This window comes from Alosa sapidissima, chromosome 23 (genome assembly GCF_018492685.1).
Source record: "Alosa sapidissima isolate fAloSap1 chromosome 23, fAloSap1.pri, whole genome shotgun sequence".
Taxonomy (NCBI): Eukaryota; Metazoa; Chordata; class Actinopteri; order Clupeiformes; family Clupeidae; genus Alosa; species Alosa sapidissima.
In genome coordinates, this window is record NC_055979.1 from 3,706,505 (window position 1) to 3,729,848 (window position 23,344).

The window sequence follows — 23,344 nt, forward strand, 5'->3', positions numbered from 1 at the left end:
TCAGATGATGTACAGTATAGTTAGATCAAGTTGGAGAGTCGATTATAGGATGCTCCAGAACTCACACAAACGGAGTCTTAAAGGAGCCACACCACTTTTATGACATGACACTATGGCATATTATTGTGGTTCTTTTGGCTTTTAGTTTTGTTGCTACTGTGCTTGTAGGTTTAGGGCAAAATTCAGCACATTTTAGTCGTATCGCAATAATGCTGATAACCGTGATCATTTTAAGTAGCCTACTACAATCATATCACATTACTACAATCATGCCATTTCTCTAGTGGCTGGTAAAACAGTTTAGTGGCTGGTAGATTTTGGAATCCACCAGCCACAGTGGCAGATGGAAAAAATATTTAATTTCCATCCCTGGTGTGTGTGTGTGTGTGTGTGTGTGTGTGTGTGTGTGTGTTTCTGTGCAAGTGCAGAGCAGAGTGACTCATTGAGTGACTCTTTGAGTGAGGGTTAAAAGATCATGTAAACCTGCATGAGGCACAGCAGTGAAAGAAACTTCAAGAGAGACTGAGTCATATGAGCATCACTACTATAACAAAGACATTATACGAATGTGAAATCAATGTCCTTTCTTCAGTGGATCACTGTGGATCACAGTGCTCTATGTGTCTCAAAATACAAGGGCAAACACATGCGCGCACGCGCACACGCACACACACACACACACACACACACACACGCACGCACACAAACCCATATGACTTGAAAAAGAGCAATATACACCATGAAAACCCATGGGGAACACACTATCCCAGCCCTTTGTGAGAAGGAATGTTTCATATCAGAGACTTCTGGGATGCCTTCTCTGTCAGGCCAGGTGTCAAACAGTCCTTTTATCCACACAAATGAAAGACTGTTTAAAGAAATACAATCTTTGCAACCCTTACACACAGGGAGTTAATATGTTGGTCCATGTGTGTGTGTGTGAGTGTGTGTGAGAGAGAGAGAGAGAAAGAGAGAGTGAGAGTGTATGTGTATACATTGTGTGCAGTTGTTTTTGTACATATTTTGGTTCCATAATCAAGACGAGTTTGATCTAATGTTTGAGAGCTCATTAATGATAATCAGACAATAATTGGCCTTAATTTCAGCACAATTAGCTGCCAATTTAGTAGTCATTAAAGATCTGAGCCAAGGTGACTGTACAGAGGGTGAGACTTTATACATATTCCATCTCCTGATTTAATGAATGGGTAATATTGGAGGGGTGTTGGAGTGATGTTAGTCATTGTCTCTATCACTCTATTTAATTTCCCCTCTATTATCAACCTACCGTTTCTCTTTTTTTTGTTTTCTTTCAGCAGTTCCAGTGTTGTCTTTTTTTCCGCTCACAGTTTTTCTACCTTCCCTTGTTTTTCACAAGTACGTTCCAGTAGCTCAGATGTGATAGAACACAAAATCATTGCTCAAACCTTCCTCTCCTCCCTTATCCATTCACACCTGTTCCTCACAAGTTTACAACTATATATAGGTTATGAAATAAAAACAACTAGAACATCAGGATGGTCTGTCCTCTATCTTTCTCATGTCTTTCTCTCTTTTTCTTATCCTCTTTTGTTCTCTCTCTCTCTCTGCAGGGATGTGGGGAGTGTGTGTGTCAGGGGCGTGCGGCTCGGCAGGCAGCCAGTTCCGGGCCGTGTGGTGCGTCCACTTAGACGGCTGGACGACGCTCCCATCCAAGTGTGCGCTGTCCGAGCGTCCGCCCCGAGAGCGCCCCTGCGTACGAGTGTGCGAGTGGCACCGCACGCTCTTTGAGTGGCAGCTGTCACCGTGGGGACCCTGCAGCCCAGCCCCGCCCTCCTCCACCGCTTCGTCTTCGGCGGTGTCGCTGAGAGAATGTGTGACTGCGCAGCGCGGGGTGCAGAGGCGGCGTGTGTCGTGTACCAGGCGCACGGACGGACAGGCTGCGGCCGACCCGCGCGTGTGCGAGGCCTTCTCCCTGCCTCCGCCCGACGAGCAGGCGTGCCTGCTGCCCTGCCCCATCAACTGTGTCCTGTCCGCCTTCTCCCACTGGTCAGCCTGCCGGAGCCAGAGCCAGGGCCAGGGCTGCGCTGGCAGTGGCACTCCCCCGCTTCAGCACCGCACGAGGCAGGTCCTGGCCGCGCCACTCTACGGGGGCGCTGAGTGCCCCAGCCTGACCGAGATGCGGCATTGTCACCGCGGCGCCAATGCCCCGTCCCCTTGCCCTCACGATCAGCAGGAGCACAGCTACAGCCTGTGGGCAGGGCCGTGGAGCGAGTGTCGGGTCAGGAGCACGCTGCCCATTGGGAGGACACGGGTGGACTTCAGCGTCCAGGACCACTCGGGCAGGGTGGAGGTCAAGAGGTCAGATGAGGCCCGGATGTCAGTGATTGTGAGGAGGCACACGGAGAGCATATTCCGAGTGAACCACCACCATCACCACCACCCCCACCACCATCACGAAGATGGAGAGTCATGGGGCATTCACATTGGATATCAGACGCGACAGGTGCGATGCACACGCAACGATGGCAAGAACGTAATGCTGAGGTGAGTTCACACCAATCTCGTCAATCTCTTGACAAAGACCGAGAAAGATAAAGTTATTTGTATACAGAGATGGGAAAAATACATAAAAATGAGATTTAGATCTTCCATCTATCAGCTTTTTTGTCCCAAACATTTATCCTATTATCCTAGTAAAACCCACATAGAGAATATCACATCAACAGTTCAAAAGTTCTACCAAAAATAGGCAAACTAATGAGTATGGGTGAGCTGGGGTTGTGTGTGTGTGTGTGTGTGTGTTTGTGTTTGTGTTTCAGCACCGCAGATTGGATTCAAGTGGGCTAAAATCAGGTCAAAATTACTGCATCTGCTTTGTACTTTATGACGTCATCACATAGACTTCTCACATAAAGTATACAATATAATAAAAAGAAAACATAAAAGTGTATATATAATAAAAAAGAAAACATAAAATGTGCAAGTTAAAATAATTTAAAGATAAAGAATAATTAAGAAAACAACATAAAAGACACAAGGTAGAATAATTAAAAGACATAGGTGTGTGTGTGTGTGTGTGTGTGTGTGTGTTTGTGTGTGTTTGTGTGTGTATATGAGAGAGAGAGAGAGAGAGAGAGAGAGAGAGAGAAAGAGAGAGAGCAGTAAAAACGTCTGAACCCTAAAGAGACTCTGAGAAAACACAATTTACCAGACTCACATCTCACAGACTGAGATGAATCCACAATGCCCTCTGTACCCACAGATGAGGTCTGCAGCCAGATGCTATTGAGTAAATCAGCTAATTATTGATAGACCTGTGTTTAGTGCACAGGTAGAAGGAACTTCTACACTCTGGGGTTTGTCCACCTGATCACTCCACTCTTAAAGGGATGGGTAATGTTAAGTGTGAAACTCATTGCATCATCAGTACCCCTTTTTAGAATCGCCCCAAAAAGCAGAGCACACAAAATGGTGATGTCCTGCTTAATGGTCTACAACGTAGTTCCACAATTCAGTATGACACAGTTCACAGTCTTTTCACATGTTTTCAGGAATTGTTTCCTAACCTATACAAGGGTTCTTGTACAAGGGGTCAGACTGATCTATAAGAGTTGCATTTCAAGGCAGAGAGACAGGTATGACTTGTACAGTCTCAGGTTATTGTGTCTCAGGTGTGTGTGTGTGTGTGTGTGTGTGTGTGTGTCTACACTGAATGTGTGAGCATATGAATAAGTCATGGCATCCCCCAGGCTTTGTGTCTGCTAATGGATTCTTTCCAGCTCTATAAATTGCAATGCCACTCGTGGCATGTTAGTGTCTATCGTGTTTGGGTCTCTGTCTTACAGAAGGTGTGTGTGTGTGTGTGTGTGTGTGTGTGCGCGCGCACAGGTGCATGTGATGTGTGTCATCCCTAAATCCTGTAGTAACATCACTCAGAAGCACAGCACTCTTTACACATCAATCTCTTCAATCTGTCACACACAGGGATTGTCCGTGGACACCCACAAAATGTCGCCCACATTTGCATATTATTTTCCACATAGCAAATGTTGACATGATTGTTGGCAAATTGACAACAATTGAGCTGCAAGGTCATCCATACGTAGACACGCATGAACCCACAGACATGTAACCTTGTGCATTCCACAGAAATGGCCAAAAGGCACGTTACGACAAGTTAAAACACTGCACAGAATACATGTCTAAGTATTGCTGAGGTTGTCAGATATATTGCACAGAATAAGTATAAATATCAATGAGTTAAACTTAAAGATGCAGTCAGCGATAACGCAGGAGGTCGTGTTTATTTATGTATATGTCTATTATTTAAAATTACGGAGTTTCTATTTACACCCCTGGTACGAATAGCCTTGGCCACACAGCTGAGCTATTCACACCTGTGACATAACAACAAAAAGACGTTGCTCGCGTGCACAAAAAACATGGCAGACATTCGTTTTTTCGTTAGCAGAAAGTGAAGAATTCTGAAACGTTTCGGCACTAATATCTGTTCAGATTAAGTTTTAGATTGAAAAGTTGTGTTTTATTTTCATAATCTTGGTTCAGTGAAGACATACAACCGTCATTTTGTTAGTTAACAGAAATTTTGTGAATATGACTTTCAGGCCTGAGTATAGGCAGAGTGAGTTTGCATGTGTACTAACGTCTCTGGAGAGAAGGCGCGAAATTTGAACAAGAAATCGGTTCTCAAACGGAAGTTTTGATTGCAACAATTAGCTAGTTCATGCACCAGGGTGTAAATAGCATGTAGTACTATAAACACCAGGGTACGAATAGCATCCACTTCTAACTGTACATTGATGCAAACAGCATACCTTATTCAGAGTGTCTATTACACAGCTAAGCTATTCACACCCTGTTACATAACAACAACAAAAAAACATGTTGCTTGTTTTAAAAAAAAACCATATATATATATTATTACATTGTGTGATCAATATGCCAGAATAAATGCACAGGGGTGCAAATAGCATACACTGATATTTGTACCAGACGGGGTACTAATAGAACACATTGCTGTGTGCACCGGGGTACGAATAGCATACATTGATATTTGTACCAGACGGGGTACTAATAGGACACATTGCTGTGTGCACCGGGGTACGAATAGAATTCACTTCTTATTGCACCAGGGTACAAATAGCATAAACTGCTAATTGTACCAGGGGTGCAAATAGCCTTACCCTTAAAATTATTACCAGATGCGTTTGTCCAAAACAACATACATTATTTTAACCAACAACCAAGTGAAACACACCAGACAGGTAGCTCATCCCTCCCTTCAGTATTCCCAGAGAAACTACACACAGGGTTTTGTTTTTGTTTCCAGTTTGCGGAGCCTGGGCTGCCTTTTTAGATTATACTCATGGAATGGGCAGCTAGCAGATCATTAGAAGATTATTGCTGAATGTGACAAAAATGTATGAGCTTGAAATCGCATAGGATCGCTGACCGCAGTCAGTCAGCACATAAGTATTGCTGGGGTAAGGAGATGTATTGCGTCACATGACAAACATTACATCGAAATGAACAACAGAAACATTTTGTAGTATATGAACGTAACTAGATGTTCTCGAGTACGAAGGTTGCGACTGAGGTTAGCCAACTACGCTTTCTAGAAACGCACCCCTGGTTGCGATCACTGCAAATATCTGCATTAGATTCAAAAGTGCTTAGATTCAAAAGTTGATCTAAGCGTGCAGAGATCAATTGTGTCTTGGGCTACATGATGTCTGCACATGCACAAGCACGGGTCACTTCAGGTCACAAATGCTAAGAAGTATAAGGTACATTCTTCTCCCAATGGATTAGTGACAAGACTTCAGTGAATAAAATGTTATATTGAATGCAATATTAATGTCAGTATATTTTTGGAAATTGCTAAGCTATAGAATATTCCACCATCATGATTCTGGTATTGCCAGATTTTATGCAGTATGAAACTAGTCCTAGCCACAGAGGTAATACCATTACCCGTACCCTACTATGTATCTTGGTAATGATTTCAGCAGAGGCTAATGTGAATCAGTATTACAATTCATTTGTCAGGTGCAAATTACGAATCCAGTTACATTAGAAACTCATCTAAATGAATCCAAAGTTACAAAAAGATTAGGAGAAGACATGAGAAAACACGTTTGCAATGAGAGAATGAACATACCCGGCTGCTCAGAAGATGGCAATTATTACTGATTAAATGTTAAAATAGCTTGCCATAGTGTGTGTGTGCACGCACGTGTGTGTGTGTGTGTGTGTGTGTGTGTGTGTGTGTGTGTCTGTGTCTGTGTCTGTGTGTGTGTGTGTGTGTGTGTGTGTGTGTGTGTGTGTGTGTGGTAACAGAGGGAGGGAACTTTGAAGGACAGTGTGTGGTGTAGAGCACAGCCACAGGTGCCTGTTCCTGACAGGGCTGATCCCTTGGGGATTTGGAGATTAGTGTAAGTACCACATGCACGGCACCAGGGATGCTTTCATCTCTCAATAATGTCTCATGATTTTCCTAAATCTCCACCACCATTTCCACCACCAGTCTAAAACTTCTCTACATATCCAAAAGAACAAGGATCTCGGAGAACATCTCTTCCAGCATATGCTCTGTGCCTTGCCATATCGTCAGGAACATGAAACCAATCTGTGCGCTGAATACTAACTTAATGCTGCTAATAGTTGTCTTGCAGTGCTGTCAGACAGTGTTGTGGAGAATCTTTGATCTTGTTTTGCTTATTTTTCCCCTTCCAAGATGTTCTCTCTCTTTGGATTGCTTTGAAACATGAAAAAACAGACAAATGTTTGGAGACAGTTCAGAACTTTGTGAAATACATATGGAAAAAGATGTTAACAAGAAAACACTTTCCAGCTCAACAATTTGAAGTCCTTTGTAAACAAGAGAGAGGAGTATTCTCACTGCCAGTTCTGGAAACTTTGAGGAGGCCTCATCACGCAGATTAATTAACGTTTGCGTTTAATCTCCACAAATAGAACTTTAATCTTATTAAGGGACGGGTTTTGGAATTTAAATTTCCCACCTGAGTTCTGATGCTCACCCTGGCTGTTTAATTAGCAACCTAATTACCAAGTGAAATGACTTCAAACTTATCACCAACACAAATCTAATTAATCATTGCTGTAGACCTGATTAAATGGCCATTATCCTCTTTTGTTAATTATGCCACTGATCTGTAATATTTGCACAAAAGCTGTGGTTTTGAACAATGGAAAACTATGCAGTTGATCACTGTGGGTATTGTTAGTGGTGCAAGCTAGTTTTGGTGCAAACTAAATGAAGACACAAGAAGTCTCACAGGAATAATTAGCTTTTACTTGGTCTTTTACAGATCTCCCCTACCTTCCTACAATACTGCAATGGTATCTATGCAAAGGCATTTGCTGCATACTAATGTGTGTGATTGTGTGTGTGTGTGTGTGTGTGTGTGTGTGTGTGTGTGTGTGTGTGTGTGTGTGTGTGTGTGTGTGTGTGACTGTGTATGTGTAGGAGTGTATTGTATATATGCTAGGAAAGTAATGTTGGTTGCAACAATGATTGGCTGATTTCGGATTAACAGATAGTTTTACTTTTCTCCAGTATTAAAACACATATAAGGTACCTTCTTTTCTCAAAGGGAAATGTAGTCAATAGCCTCTATGGTCAGGGCTATTTTAAAACAAAAATATGGCCCTTCCATTTCCAATCATAAAGAGTGCAATGCTTCTGCACAGTAATTGTTAACTATACTGCAACAAATCAAACAGGTGTCCTCAAGGCTGTCAAGGTCTAACAGTGTCACACTCAAACGTGTGAAGTATTCCTTGCACCTTGCTTAACACTCACTGTAACATTGTCTGATCCGAAATGCACCTTGAGCATGAGATGTCTGCAGTGAAAATGAGGTGCCAGGCTCCCTCTGTTTTAACAAACAAACTGACTCCCTCTGATGGGAAATTAGTCACACTTTTATTTGTAATGTAAACCTGAGAAAATCAGATAAAATAATTTCAGAAAATCATATGAACAAACCATCATGCCTGATAACAATGCCTTCTTTGATTATGAATTGTGGCCTAAAAGCTAGTTCTAAACACATTGGTTATTTAATAAGAAATGTATCAGTAAAGCACAATACAATTGTTATAGTATTATAACTAGATGTACCGCAGAGCGGTACAAAATATGACCGCCGCCCAGTCCAGCACATTTTTTCCAAAAAAATAAATCACGCTGAAAGGCCTATATGATTCTAACTGTCTCATTAAATTTCATTATCTACACTCAATACTCACTGGTATCTGCTAGACAACAAGTACCAAAACATGATTAGTTCATAGATTTCACATGTAAAATTCATTTTATACAACCTCACCTCCATCTTGCCTGTTCATAATTCTGAGAAATTCTTGAATTGTGTGCATGTGTGCATGTACATGTTTATGTTATGTGTGTGTGTGTGTGTGTGTGTCTGTGTGTGTGTGTGTGTGTGTGTGTGTGTGTGTGTGTGTGTGTGTGTGTGTGTGTGCGTGCTTGTGTGTGTGCCTGCATATGTGCCTGTGCTTGCAAGCGTACATATGTCTACTGTGTGAGTATGTGTCATACGTATGATTACTGTGAATGTATGTGTGTGTGTGTGTGTGTGTGTATCTGTGCACATGTGTGTACATGAAATGGGTTAACATGACCCCTGGAGGCAAACATATGGAAAAAAATGGTCATCCTAGGCCCTACAGTTCTCAAGATATTCACAGAGAACTGTGTCTGCCCTACCCTCCTTTCGGGGGGTCCAGTCCAGCGGGGGGGCTACAGATCGAAAAACGACGGTTCCATGCTATCCATGTGGGGTTACATGCCCACCAAGTTTTGTGTACCCCGGTCTTTCAGTGTCCCGGGAATCCTTGTTGGTGTACGTCACTAAATGTACACATAAATTATTTTATTGTAAGGCCCCCCATGAACGAAAGTACACAAAACTTGGCATGCATTCGGAGGGTGTCATGATGATCCTACACTTTTAATTTCGTGCAGTTTTGACCTTGTCAGCCAGAGATATTGTGATGAAAACACCTAATTTTTTGCTTTTTAATTTTTAACTAGGTGGCGCTATACATGAAATAAGTGGTAATGGGATGGGTTGACATGCCCATGCCTTAAGACCAACATACATAAAAAAGGTGGACCTCCTAGGCCCTACGGTTCTCGAGATATTCACAGAAAACTGTCTCCAGCCACCTACAGGCCAGTTGGTGTATAGTAACATAAATTAATTTATTGTGTGGCCCATAGACTGTATATATAGAACTGGACAGTGTGCCGTCTGTTAAGAGTGATGCGAGCGTTAGTCCAGAGCCCCCTGGTGGCTGGCTGCAGTACAATGTGTAACTCCGCCCATCCCCATGTATTTCAATGGCCAAGTAGCCAACTTTCCGTGTCACTTTTCTCACCTAAAACTATTTTTGTATCAACAACTTTTTATTCGAAAAAATAGTTTTCAAGATGCTTCAATACACACAATTTTTCTTTTCTCGCTGAAATTATTTTTTTTAATGTTATATTAACAAATCTAAAAAGGGCGTGTTTACACCTATGATTGACAGCTGGCTGGCTGCAGACACGACGCTTTGTCCATTATGTTTTACCGTCTAGGCTGCAGACACTACCACGCCATCGCTCACTTATTTTAACGACACCTGATTTCGACACATAATCTAACCTAAATAAGTGTTGCTGTCATTATCATTAGGCTATATCTTATCACAGTCTGACTAAATACATATTGATAGTCATACATTGTGTAGTTGTTTGTAAGAGACATCGTTGTTAGTTGTTACAGATTCTTTGTGAAAAAAGATATGTGCTGTTCTTTCGTAGATGCTAAGTATATTAGCTCATAGCATGCTACATCATGCTAGCATTAGCCAGTTGATAGGTAAAGTAAAAGGGCTCTGCTATATTGATCCGAAGTGACGTTAGCCATAGTCCCCATAATTTACAGTCCTACTTGTTTCAAATGGTTTAACGTAACCAGTGATTGCCGCCATCATCGTTGCAACTTCATTTGAATACACTTTGTCACTGGAGAAGGCGATGTTAAGTTTCATTAACGTTAACTCTTGCTTAGTTTTGCGAATGGCAATAAACGCCACCTAGCCTGCTAGGTCGACAACCTCGGTATGCCCATTTATGAATCAGCCCGACAAATAACTTTACTTGTGTTTTAGTGAACACATTATTGGACCATAGCTTAACGTGAGGTAGGATTCAAAGTTACAAATTGACAATTTGCTTAGAATGCTCATAACAGCGGTATCTGAAAATGCTGAGTTAAGGTATCGTTGTTACCTGCGATTGCACTGCTGGAGAAGCATTTTGCATTGGTATGATTTGATCAGGTATTCCCAGTGATGTGTAAATCCTCCCATAGACGTACCCCATTTCAAAATAATACGTCTAAATTGAAAACTGTGACAACTCATTGATAGGCTCTCTCAATATGTCTGTAATCGTATGCCTCTACCACAGGCTTGCTAGTCTTTCACCAGAGAGGGTGCTCCATTATAAATAAAAAATGTAATGCTGCAGCCTTCATGTCAGCTGTAAAAATATGAGAACATGGACCTACTACATCAGGATACTCTGTAAACATTTTACACATAATCAGGAAGCTACTTTGCTGTTCAGTGTGTGATGTGTTTAAAGTGGTACTACGTTTAAAGAAACATTTTTATTCTTTGTTTCAAGTGCATAAGAAAATACCCCATTATGATGATGATGGTTATGGTTACCCTTAACAAATACAAAACAATATAATACTTAAAACAGGGATCAATCAATAGCCTAATGAAATAAACAATGAGGGGGGAAAGCAATAATAAATAATAATGCCCATTCAATCAATAATATCAAAAACATGGTAAGACTACATTAAAGAGAATATCAATAATAAAAAATGTAAAATGAATCAACAGCCTATAATGAAAATAAAACAGTACTACTGCATACAAACCATAATGTATAAGAAGTGCTTAAAAGACCAAAAACTATCACAAGAACGAAGAGCACTGGGCAACTCATTCCACCAACATGGAACCACTGAGGAAAAGAGTCTTGAATTTGACCTAGCGTTTAAGACTGAAGCTCATCAGAAGACCGCAGTGGGCGGTTGGGGATGTATATCTTGATCATTGAATTAAAATAACAAGGAGCAGATCCAGTCAGTGTCCTATAGGCCAAAGTGAGAGATTTAAATTGAATTCTGGCTACTGTAGGGAGCCAATGGAGAGTAACTAGGAGAGGAGTTACGATGTGTCCTCTTTGGCTGATTGAAGACCAGTCATGTTACAGCATTCTGAATGACAAAAGAAATAAAAAAAAAAAACATTCAATATTGATTTAGTATCAACAAATAATTATTATTTTATTAACGTCTACATCTTTGTGTAGGCTACAGTTAAATACTAAGCAATGGCCTCTGACTTAAATACCAAGGCAGTTAAATGACCGTGGTATGGTATAGTCTACGTGATACACAGGACTACCCAGTAAACCCATTTAAAAAGCATCATCATCTCAGTATACCCATTTAAAATAGGCAAGGATACGTATTTAATAACATTTGGGGTTGCTCACAGTATACCCACCACTACAACTAACTAACTAGACTACACCACTGGTTAAATGGCGCATTGCAATTTACAATTTGTGTGAGTTCAGGGGCATACAGAAAGTTGAAGTTTGGGTGACATCAATAAAGAAAATAGAAACAAAGGGATGTGTACAGACTCAAGTATGAATGAGGTCACATTAACAGAAGGTTCAGAGCAGCGGCAGACTTTCCATGGTGCCACGCAAGTTATTGAAAGTCATGTGTTTTCAGAACGTAGTGGTGCTGTGCCATGTCCCATGTATAAGGGGCTTCATGTTGATCCAGTGACGGTGGGTGATGATGTCAGGGAGATGGATGTCAGGGGACTTGGAGAAAGGGTGAGGACATGCCACCTCAGACCACTCCAGCCAAACCACTTCACGTAGGCATTCCCTTGCTTGCAGACTAATGTAGATAATGGAGACCACCTTGCCGCCACCTCCAGTACATTCAGCAATCACCCATATCTTACCTGCAAAAAGGAAAGTTACAATAAAGTTAGTCAGACAATTTTACAACATTACAAAGCATCTAATCAGGCACTCAACACCACTAGTAATACCAATTAATTAAATATGTGTGTGCAATAAACTTTACAGCCTACCTAATGTTAACTACACATTTAAATATGCGGTGTGAATGTTATTAACTTGCGTCAGCTTGAAAAATAACGTTATCAGTATGACTGATCATGGACGTTAGATGACAAACTAAGGTCTTTCTCAAATGTTCACGATATCCCTGGGAAGTGACTGGTTCTTGGCGTAGTGTTTAATGCAGGCGTTTCATTTATCGATCATTCACTTATGCGGTCTACAACTACCGACCTACCGATCTATTTTTTTTACAGTCTATGCTACCGACCTACCATCACAGAAGTAGCTCTAACAGGTGTCTGTCGTTAACGTTAGAAAAAATGCAACGCTGGCAAACTGGCTAGTAGTTACATTAACATGACGGGTTGATGAGGTCCATGCTTCACATTACGTTAACGTTAACTTGCGTTGCTTTATCACATCATACCGTTGCTTTATCACATCATATACTGTACTGACTGTCTAGTGTTATTAATCCCCATGTACAGTCAATGGTTACTCCATGTTGAGATGGCATACATTAAGATTGAGATATTTGAAAACAGCAACAACTAATAAAACCAAGTATATCATGCATCGACTGTTACGGGAGCTGTGTGCTAATCTTCACTTCAACGACTAACTTAGCCTCCCGTTAACGGTAACGTTAATGTAGCTGCTAACGTTAGCATCTAATTCGCTGTCCGTATTTCTGTTGTTAGCTCATTAGTATTCACCATACTAAATTGTCACAGTCTATAATCAACTTAATAAGCTCTCTTAGACGTATTTAAGAACACCAATAGACAAAAAAAAACTTTTCAATTGATACGCAACACTTACCAGACAAGAACAAACAGATTGTTGTTTGTACTGTTTAGCTCACTCACAGCCGCAAAATTCATCCAGCCAGCTAGCCTTCTGCGCCGAGTCGACCTGCGTTGTGGAAAGGAGAAGGGGGCGGGTTTCACTTGACAAGGGGCGTGTTTAACTCGCTGAGTGGCAACTGAGTGGGCGTGCCTGACCGCGACTCCTCTTCACTGCGCATGCTTCAACTTTTGCTGCGCAGCCGCACTTCAAATTGGCTCCAAATTTTCCAAGATGGCGTCGCCTCGGCGGCTTCAATTCCATAGAACACTGTAGAATGCAGCCACACTGTCCAGTTCTATATATACAGTCTATGGTGTGGCCCCCCATGAACGGAATTCCACAAAACTTGGCGTGTATACAGAGGGTGTCATAATGATCCTACACTTCCAATTTCATGCAGTTTTGACTATGTTAGGTCACAGATACCTGCGATTACAACACCTCATTTTTACTTTTTTGTGTTTAACTAGGTGGCGCTATACATGAAATGAGTGGTTATGGAATGGGTTGACATGGCCCCTTGAGATCAACATACAAAAAAAAATGGTCCTCCTAAACCCTACGGTTCTCGAGATATTCACAGAAAACTGTTTCTACCCTACCCTCCTTTCGGGGGGTCCAGTCCAGCGGGGGGGCTACAGATCAAAACGAAAAACGATGGTTCTATGCTATCCATGTGGGGTTACATGCCCACCAAGTTTCGTGTACCCCGGTCTTTCAGTGTCCCGGGAATCCTTGACGGAAATTTGGGCATGCGAAAAAAATAAATAAATAAAAAAAAAAAAAAAAAAAAATCTGACTTAACCTATATGACCGCCGCTTCGCTGCGCGGCGTTCATAATTATTGTAGTATTAGGGCTGTAACGATGGACCGTGAATCCGCTAAAAACGTCAGAGCTCTTTCATTGTTGTAGAGCTATGTGCAACTTTCCCGAAGACAAAGAGTACCCTACAGAAGTAGCCTACCATACACAGCCTCTCCTTGTCTCTCAACAGACACCCCTCCTCAGGACACATATTTAATCCAAACGTTCACAATCGTGCAAGCCAAGGACTGTTGTTGATAAATTGCTATTAAATTCGGTTTCTGGTAGTACCGATAATCCCAATGGAAATGTCTTTTCTCAGGCTCAAAAGGCCTGTCCCAAGGAGAAAAAAGGTATCACTTTGAAACTTGAACACACGTGGGAAAACTGAACAGTCCAATCAGTAGACTATGATGAGTTAGCCCATTCCTGGCTTCAACCAGTGCTAATGACAGCTGAAGCAGCAAGAGACAGAAAGAGGCAGAAAGAGCTGTTGGAGCCTAAGCCTTATAGTAATAGTATGCTAATATATCTGCAGAAATACAGTATTTTTTCATTTTATATCAGTAGTTTATATAATAATAATAGTAATAATAATAATAATAATAATTATAATTATAATAATAATATTGTAATAATAATATGGGCAGCTACACTGAATGCAGCTTATTTAACTAAAACAAATTGTGAGAAAATTGCATTGTGGACTTAAAATTGTGAATCATATCAAAACTTGAGTTGAGCATATCGTTACATCCCTATATGGTATAATAACAAGTCTAAATGTATTAATAAATGTGTTATTACATATTCTATTCAAAGCCTCTGTGATCATGACAACGCCCCTGTGAACTTCCGTTCATGCGTAATGCCCAAAGACTGTGTGGTATCTGATTGGACGGAGTGGAGCCCATGCTCCAAAACCTGCCGCACAACAGACCAATCTCCTGGCTACAGGACCAGGAAGCGTCATGTGAAAGGGCTTCTGATTGGAGAAGGAAAGGAATGCCCCGCCCTGGAGGAAAGAGAGGCTTGTAATCTCATTGGGGACCTGCTCCCACTGTGCCCAAGGTATGACTCAAAATAAAGCAACAAAGGGAAAAATCATATTTTCTTGGGTTCGTGTGTGATGAACCATGTGTGTGTATGTGTGTGTGTTGGTGCTCCAGCTACCAGTGGCTGCTGACAGACTGGGGTGAATGCCAGATCCTTCCTCTGCTGGGTCAGCAGGACCATCGCCATGGTAATGCCAGCGTCCTCTGTGGAGGTGGCATCCAGACCAGGGAAGTGTACTGCGTTCGCCTGGACAACGTCACATCCCTCTCACACAGTAAGCACGCTGGCCAAAGAGCAGTCACTCAGCTCCACATGAGTGCTCCAGTAGTATAGATGTAAGACTTTCATTCACTCTGAGATTAACTTCAGTATTCAGGGTGCCATTGGGCTTATTTGTTTCCATAAAAAAATATGTATTTATCTTCTGCTAGCTCAATCAAAGCATGCATCAATTTGAAAGGAGTGTGTGTGTGTGGGGGGAGCATTTTTAAGAGGAGAAAATTGTTTCTATGAGGGGAAAATTGGATAGCTTTTCAGTAATGTATGGGTGATGTCTTGTCTTAGAGAGGAGTGTGGGGAGGATTAAATGTGTTGCGTACATTTCTGCATTTTAATTTAAATGGTAATCGGTGAGGCTCTTGTGAAGTGATGTGAGAGGCTTCAAATCATATTTCTCTCCCTCCAGCACTAAACTTTTCTTCTGCTGTAGAAGTGTGTGTTGCGCAACACTTCTGACTTACAGTATATTAGCCTTGTTAACCCCAAAGGCGCTGTTTTGTTTTCTGCTGATATATCTCCCTTCTTTTATCTCTGTGATCTGTTTCTCATTGTTGCAGAACTGCGGCCAGTGAGGCGGGACTTGTGCTCGGGGCCCATCCCCTCAATGGTGCAGAGCTGCTCCATCACTTGTCCTCAGCTCTGCTTGCTGACTGATTGGTCAGAGTGGGGACCCTGTGTTCATGATGAGTGCTTCGAGTCACAGGGGAAGAGAGGTCAGGAGAACAAACACAGCACACTCACCCAGCAACATCTGGTCAACACAAACATACATGATTGATATTGGTTGGGGTAAGAGTGGGTGATATGTGGACGATATGAATGTTGGCCAGCAAACTGCCCTGTCGGAATTTATCTTTGTACTCTCAGCCTGCCCAACTTTAAGTGTCATTCTGGGACTCAGATATTCCTTACTTTTTGCACTTCATATACTTTAAAAAAAATATCTTAAAAAGTTAAATTCAACTTTAATGGAACTTTAATATTTAATCTGCAGACACCTTGCATATTATTCTCAAAATTCGCTTTGAGAGTGACCTCCAGTGATCTCATTCTTCATGTTGTTGTCATTATGGGTGTGGACCTTGTCTTTGCAATTAACTATAGTGATACTTAAAACTAATTCTTACCATTATCGTTGTTGTATAGTTATCGTGTTGATGAGCCTTAGTCAATAACACCACGTCAACACTCAAACTCAGCAAAATCTGTTGAATACTCTAACCCAGCATCATCTAGTCCACATGGCATCCAACCACACCACTGTCTAAAATAATGCAACTGTACCCACACATCACTCCAAACAACAGTACAGCCAACTCCTTCCCAAAGCACACAGCAAAACAAAACAGTAACCACCATAATAACACCTTGACCTTGAACCACATAAGAAAAGAACAAAACACCTATTTTCTCGCACAAACAAAACTCCTAAAAACAGCGTTCTGTGGATTCCACATATGCTTCCACCAAAGACACTTGGCAAGTGCCAAACTTTACATGATGTAAACGAGCTCCTAGTGCAAGGTTCATGCAAGGTCTCTCTTCCATAGGAATCTTCTGACTGATGATGTGTGTGTACACAAATACATTTGGGCACACACAACACACACACATACATTTCTCTCCAAAAGGGTTTCATGTGCGGAGGCGGTCTGTGTTGGGAGGGACTGGTGGAGTCTTCGAGAGCTGCCCACACCTGACCGAGGCCATGCCCTGCGACAAGCCCACTTCCTGTTTCACCTGGCGTTTGACCTCACAAGGGCCCTGCACCCCACAGGAAGGAACTTGTGGTCCTGGGACCCAAGAGCAGAAAGTGGAATGTGTGAACACAACAGGTACGTTCTGTGCTGGGCTGCACAGTATGGCAGACGATATGCCACACACGCCACAAAAACAATCTATCTGTGCGATGATGATTCACCACCAAAGTTACATGGGTGCAATACAGTCTTCCATATGGCAAGGCAATGAATTTGAGTCACTTCAATCTACTTTTTTGTCTGAAGTTTAGGGGAGTGGAATCAAGGGGAATCAACGTGCTTTGATTTGAACTTGCTATCTGTAGTCTACAGGGCGTTTAAAAAGCATGACTGCTTTTGTGTTGAATCCAATCTCCAAATCACTGGCTAGTACATGACTAGCAAGACTTTGATAAATGTTACATGACCACCAAAACCAGCAATATCAGAGCAGCGATCATAATAATGAACAGCTTCACTTCAGCTGACAGTTTGCTTTGAAAAAAAAGGAAATGTTATGCTATAACATATGCATGGACACATATTGTTCTGTCAATGTGCTGTCATATGTTTTGGACTGAGGGTTGAATATACTAGCCAGACTACAAGATTATACACACCCTCTCTCTCTCGCTCTCTCTCTCTCTGTCCCTCTTTCACTCTCTGTCACACCCACGGACAAACACACACTCCGGTTTATCCATTCCAGCCATGCGCAGGCATCTCTCTCTCCGGTAGTGCTGCTGGTCAGCTCAGCTGGCCAGGACTCTGTGGTAATGAATGTGAGGCATCAATCAGAGTTGCAGCTGTCAACCAGGGAGAGTGAAGATCCCAGCACTGTGTTGCGATGTTAATGATGGTCATTACAGACACAATTACCTGCTCCATTACCACATCAATATAGAGAAGGCTCAAGCGAAGGAATGTGGATTGGATAGAGAGCATGTGTGTGTGTGTGTGTGTGTGTGTGTGTGTGTGTGTGTGTCAAGTCAGGTTTGTTTATAAAGCACTTTAAAAACTGTTGACCAAAGTGCTACACAATCAAAATATCAAAAGATCAAACAATTCAAAACAATATTTGGGAGACAGGGAGTGTGTGTGTGTGTGTGTGTGTGTGTGTGTGTGTGTGTGTGTGTGAGTGTGTGTGTGTTTGTGAGCGAGCATGCATGTGTGTGTATGTAATTGTATATGTGTGTAAGTGTGTAAGAGATGGAGAAGAGGAATAGTGAATGTGAGAATATTTAGCCTACAGCATACCTAAGATGTGTGTGTGTGTGTGTGTGTGTGTGAGAGAGAGAGAGAGAGAGAGAGAGACATAGAGAGAGATAGCCTGCCTAGATGAATATGTGTGTGTGTGAGACAGAGAGAGTGTGTGTGAGAGAGATATTTACATATACTTGTTGATGCAGTGCCTTAGTACTCGTGATGTGTGTGTGTGTGTGTGTGTGTGTGCAGGGACGTGCACAGGAATTTTGAGGGGCAGTTGCTCTGGCCTGAAAAAAGAGCACCCCCCAAAAAAATAAATAAAAAAAAACCTCATGGGCTATATGAAGGACTGAGAAAAACAGGGTCTTTATTAAAATATATATATACACAAAGAAGTAAAATACTGAAATACAGCACACTTTAACTACTGAGTGCAAAGTCTCTGTCTTACCTGCTGGTTGGCTTTTTCGCAGCCAACCCTGCAGTGATGTGCTACCCTTTGCTGCCTCCCTGAATTGTCTCTCTCTCTCCTGAATCCACTTCTTTTCAGTGGGCATCTTGGCTTCAAACAATACACATATAATATATTTTTATATACAACGTTGAGTCGTCTCACCAGACAAAGGTGACAATCTCCTTATAGGGCCGTTCATGCAGGCTCAGCTCAGGTGCCGGTCGCGTGCAGCGCTGCAGCCACGTAAACAGAGTTTGCCCTTCCCCTACTGACTTTCACCTTCGGTGCCTGAATGGAAGTGAATGAGGCTTTGCGATTTTTTTTTTATCTAGGCCTACGTAAAATTCTGCACCTATTGTACGATTTATTTATTTATTTTTCTCCCCCCTCGGAAGGGCAACGTGAGTTGAGAAGGGCATATGGGCAGTTGCCCGGGCAACCTGACCAACCCCCCTGTGCACGTCCCTGTGTGTGTGTGTGTGAGAGAGAGAGAGAGAGAGAGAGAGAGAGAGAGAGAGAGAGAGAGAGAGAGAGATTTACATGTACTTGTTCATGCAGAGCATCAGTACTGAGGATGTGTGTATGTGTAACTGTGTGTGTGTGTGTGTGTGTGTGTGTGTGAGAGAGAGAGAGAGAGATTTACTTAAACTTGTCATGCAGTGGATCAATACTGAGGATTAACAAACGCCTCAGCTTCACATGCGTCCCTCTATCTGTGGCTTGTGAGTCCTGGAGATTTCTGTCGTCGCTGCTTACGGGCAGACAGCCCACATTCCCATCCCCTCCACCGGCAGCCTCAGCTCAGCTCACGTGCTTCCTGCCCGGCCACGGAGGACAGGAGTGTGAAAAGAGTCAAGAGAAAGGAAAAAACCTATGGAAGCCTCCTCTTTCTGTTTGATTGGCTGAGGTTGAACACAGACTTCCTCAGTCTCTCTCGCCTTCTCTCTCTTTTTTGCTATCTCTCTTTCTTTCTCTCTCTCCATTTCTCTCTCTCAGTCTCTTTCTGTTCTCTCTACTGACAGGCTGTCTACTAAACAGTCAAGATTTAAGTAAGTGTCTGTGGAGATGGATGTATTTGGGAGTAAAACAGAGAGAAAAGAGTAGACTATGTATCATAGGTGCCAACTCTCACGCATTGGCCGTGAGACACACGCATTTGATTGGTTTCACACACTCACACGCCACACCCCCGATTTCTCACGCTGAAGTGTCAACCCGGTCGGTCAGATGCCTGAAAAATTAGTTTAGCCTATCTATAGATCTACCTGTTGAGCCACGGTTATGCTTTCAGAGACGGTGAGAGCGTTCAAGAGCACCCCCTGTCTGTGGAATTTTATACATTTTCTCTCATTTGCGATGCTACTTCAGAAACCGTCCCAGGCGCATTCCCCCCGCATTTCCCCGGCTTCAGGTATGCTTTGAGTATTATTGAGTATTTTTCACACTGAAGTGTCAACCTGGTAGGTCAAATACCTGGCAGATGAGGTTCAACTAAACTAAACCTATACATATGATATCACACATCAGGTGAACGTGCGGAATCTAAGCTATTATTAGCGCCAAGTTGCTGTGATATATGGTTCGCGAGAAAATTAACATTGAACCGACGTGCAATTTAGGCTAATCATATTTGCATTTTGCACAGTGCACACCCATTACTCTCGGTTTAATATTTCACTAACCCTTCACACAACACGTGGCAAACCCAATATCACAATAAACAGCAAACCGTACCGAATACGAGGATATAAAGCATGCCTTTGTGCAATAAGTGGTTCCTGAGTAATCCTGTTTGCAATTGCAACACATTTCTACATAGCCTCATTGGGGCGAAATTCTAATGTATTCTAATGTAAACTATTTGTCAGTAGGCCTACTTACATTTTTGTAAATTGCTCAGCCATAGATTATCCCACTATCGTGGTTCTTATATTGTCAGGTTCCAGCCAATCCCATTACAGATAAATGAATATATTTATATTGCCATGCTTCCTAGTGACATTAATGCAAAAATATGAAGAAAATCCAATAACGAGACACAAATATTGATATAAAGCCTGACATAAGCCATATGCAAACATTCACATCATGCAGATATGGGTATATCCTGAAAAAGGAATAGCATGTAGGCTATAGGCTATGGCCATTACAATGACCAATATATTATCTTAAATAAACTAGCTGAATAACACAGGTGACCACTTCTGCATAATTTCATGGAGTGCTGAAATGTCAACACATTTTTTTACATTTCTGAACTGTGAAATGTAGCATATGTTTTTGTGGTTGTGAACATATTGCAATATCACCTAACTATTCCACCTGTGTGTGCATGGTTATAATTCTGAAGTGCAAAATAGCTTAGGCTACAGCACAAATATTTCCATAAAAATAAGCAAGTCTGACCTCTGAATTTATTTTGAAAGTGCACCTGATTGATGCATTTAAAAGTTAAAATATACAAACATTTCTTAAATTCTTACAAAACACCCACCCACTTTTTAAAATGGTTAGTTTGGACCCCCTCACTTTTGCCGTGCGAAATACCAGTGCTGTTTTCAGCATCTGTTTAGCGCTTCATTGTCATTTTCATTGGATTCACGGTTTACTTTGATATTTAATTTACTTTTGGACTGTTTGATTATATTGTTAAATGTTGGGACTGATGGGCACTGAAATCTGGGGAGGTATTTGATAATCACTATTACGTTCCATGTAGTTGAAAGAGTGTCGGGATTTCAAACAAACCATCCGCTTTCATGCATTCATTGAACGTCTGCGGTGCTGTAATGGAAACCTTATTGCGTAGCCAAGTAGCCTATTGAGTTATTTTTAAATTATGCATGATTTACTTTTTATTAATTTCGTAGGCTGGCTTTATTTTGTTATATAGAAGTATCTAAATAACCTGTTAAAATGTACCAGAATTCAGGAAATTGCATCTAGTCCAAAAAAAAATTTCTGGGGGAGGACCCCCATACCCACTCTCTGAAATGTCCCACCCACTTTCACAATGCCTCCGACGCCCATGGTCCTAGTAGTAGGCTAGATCCCTTTGATACCAATGTGCATTTAACTCTGAGACCCTGGTCCCAGGGATGGATTACTGCACGGGCCTTCCGGGCCCAGACCCAGGTGCCCAAGGTGTCAGGGGGCCCTGAAGCCCAAGCCTTTGCATAGAATCATTGCCTCAATATCAACACATCAGGATGTAGGCTATGAATCTGATTGAATTTAGTATTGGCCATCCCCAAAATGCTAGCCTGACGAGCCAGACCCACATTAAAACGTTCGCAGTGCTCAGTCCGAGGGGCGGGATAATCGGTTGTCTTTTAAATTCCCTCGGCACGCAATAGGACAGCACTGAGTCCCATGCGTTTTCCCACCAGCGGAGCTAGTTGGCTAGTTCAAACTTTTGCCATCTCAAAACAAGCTTAACTCGTGTCACACTGTTGGCCAACAGCAATATCCATCTTCTTTGTTTTCAAGTAGCAGGGAATTCAAGCCAAACCGTTGGAACTCTGCCATCAATCATTATGTTATGCCCCCCTAACGACTCTATAGACGATTTGATTGGCCTGATAGAAGTTTAATTTTTCGAGCTCACAAGCCAACGGAGAGTTGCTAGACTAGCCCTGGAAGCAAATGTAATTTGCTGCCGCTAGGGTGTGTCTAGTAGATTTCTAAGCTACCAAAATGCACCAGAAATCACATCAAACAAATGAAAAAAATTCTGGGGGAGGACCCCCAAACCCCCCTTCCACATATGCGACAATTAGTGGGGAGCCCTTCATACATGTGGGCCCAGGGCCCCGAAAGTTCATAATCCATCCATGCCTGGTCCCTACACCTGAGAACCACTGATGTACGTTTTTTTTACTGTACGGTATAATGCTGAATGAGCCAAACAAAAATTTCCGCAGCAAAATGTTGGTTGGCCCCACCAAATCTCACTCCAAGGTTTTTTGAAAAGTTGGCAGCCCTGCTATGTATGCATTTGCTTCGGCTGACATCTGCAAGTGTAGGTGTGAAAGAGTGCCCTAAAGAATACACATTTGTGTGAAAGTGCTCTATTTTATAGCAATTAATGTCTATACTAATTAAGATATAGGTGGCAATGTAAACAGTGCAGATAGAAAAGCCACTGTAAACAGTAACAGGTGTGTGGGGGTGGTTGTTATCCCAATCATATGGAATGTGAAAGCTTTTTAATTGTGACATGTTGTTGTGTAGTGTCAATGGCAGTTGATTATCCTGATTGCTTGTGGATAGAAGCTGTCTCTGAGTCAGCTGGCACAGATCTGAGTGCTCTTGTACTGTACAGCCTGCTAGACTGGGATGACTGGGGTCACAGAGGACCCACCTCACTTTCTCCTGTAGCATCGCCTGTGAAGGTCCTGAATGGCTGCTAGCTCAGTCCTTCTGATGCACTGTGCTGATCTAAAGTTAAAGGAGAATTCCGGTGTGATATTGACCTAAAGTGTATTGAAACATGATACCGAGTGTGAACGTATGTCTCATAGCCCATCTCGGCTTATCCCCTGCACTCCAAAATCTGGCGCTAGTTAGCCGATGCTACCAACAGCTTTTTCAATGGTGGTGCTTCGGCATCGGGCTAGCCATGCAAATAAATCACTGTTTTACACCATTTACGAGGCTCAATGTATCTCCACACTTCATTGGTAGACTTCCGAGGGCCCTGACATTTAAAACGAGACATTGAGAACTT

The 23,344-nt window shown here is 42.1% G+C and overlaps 1 protein-coding gene across 1 annotated transcript in view; it reads left to right on the forward strand.

The window, feature by feature from the left end:
• thsd7bb (thrombospondin, type I, domain containing 7Bb) overlaps positions 1-23,344 on the forward strand; it is an 82,375-nt gene that overhangs the window by 30,309 nt on the left and 28,722 nt on the right. The window contains exons 3-7 of the mRNA XM_042081619.1: positions 1,593-2,526; positions 14,704-14,952; positions 15,051-15,211; positions 15,774-15,929; positions 16,848-17,051. Of these exons, the coding sequence (XP_041937553.1) occupies positions 1,593-2,526; positions 14,704-14,952; positions 15,051-15,211; positions 15,774-15,929; positions 16,848-17,051 (1,704 nt within the window). The remainder of the gene's footprint in view (positions 1-1,592; positions 2,527-14,703; positions 14,953-15,050; positions 15,212-15,773; positions 15,930-16,847; positions 17,052-23,344) is intronic.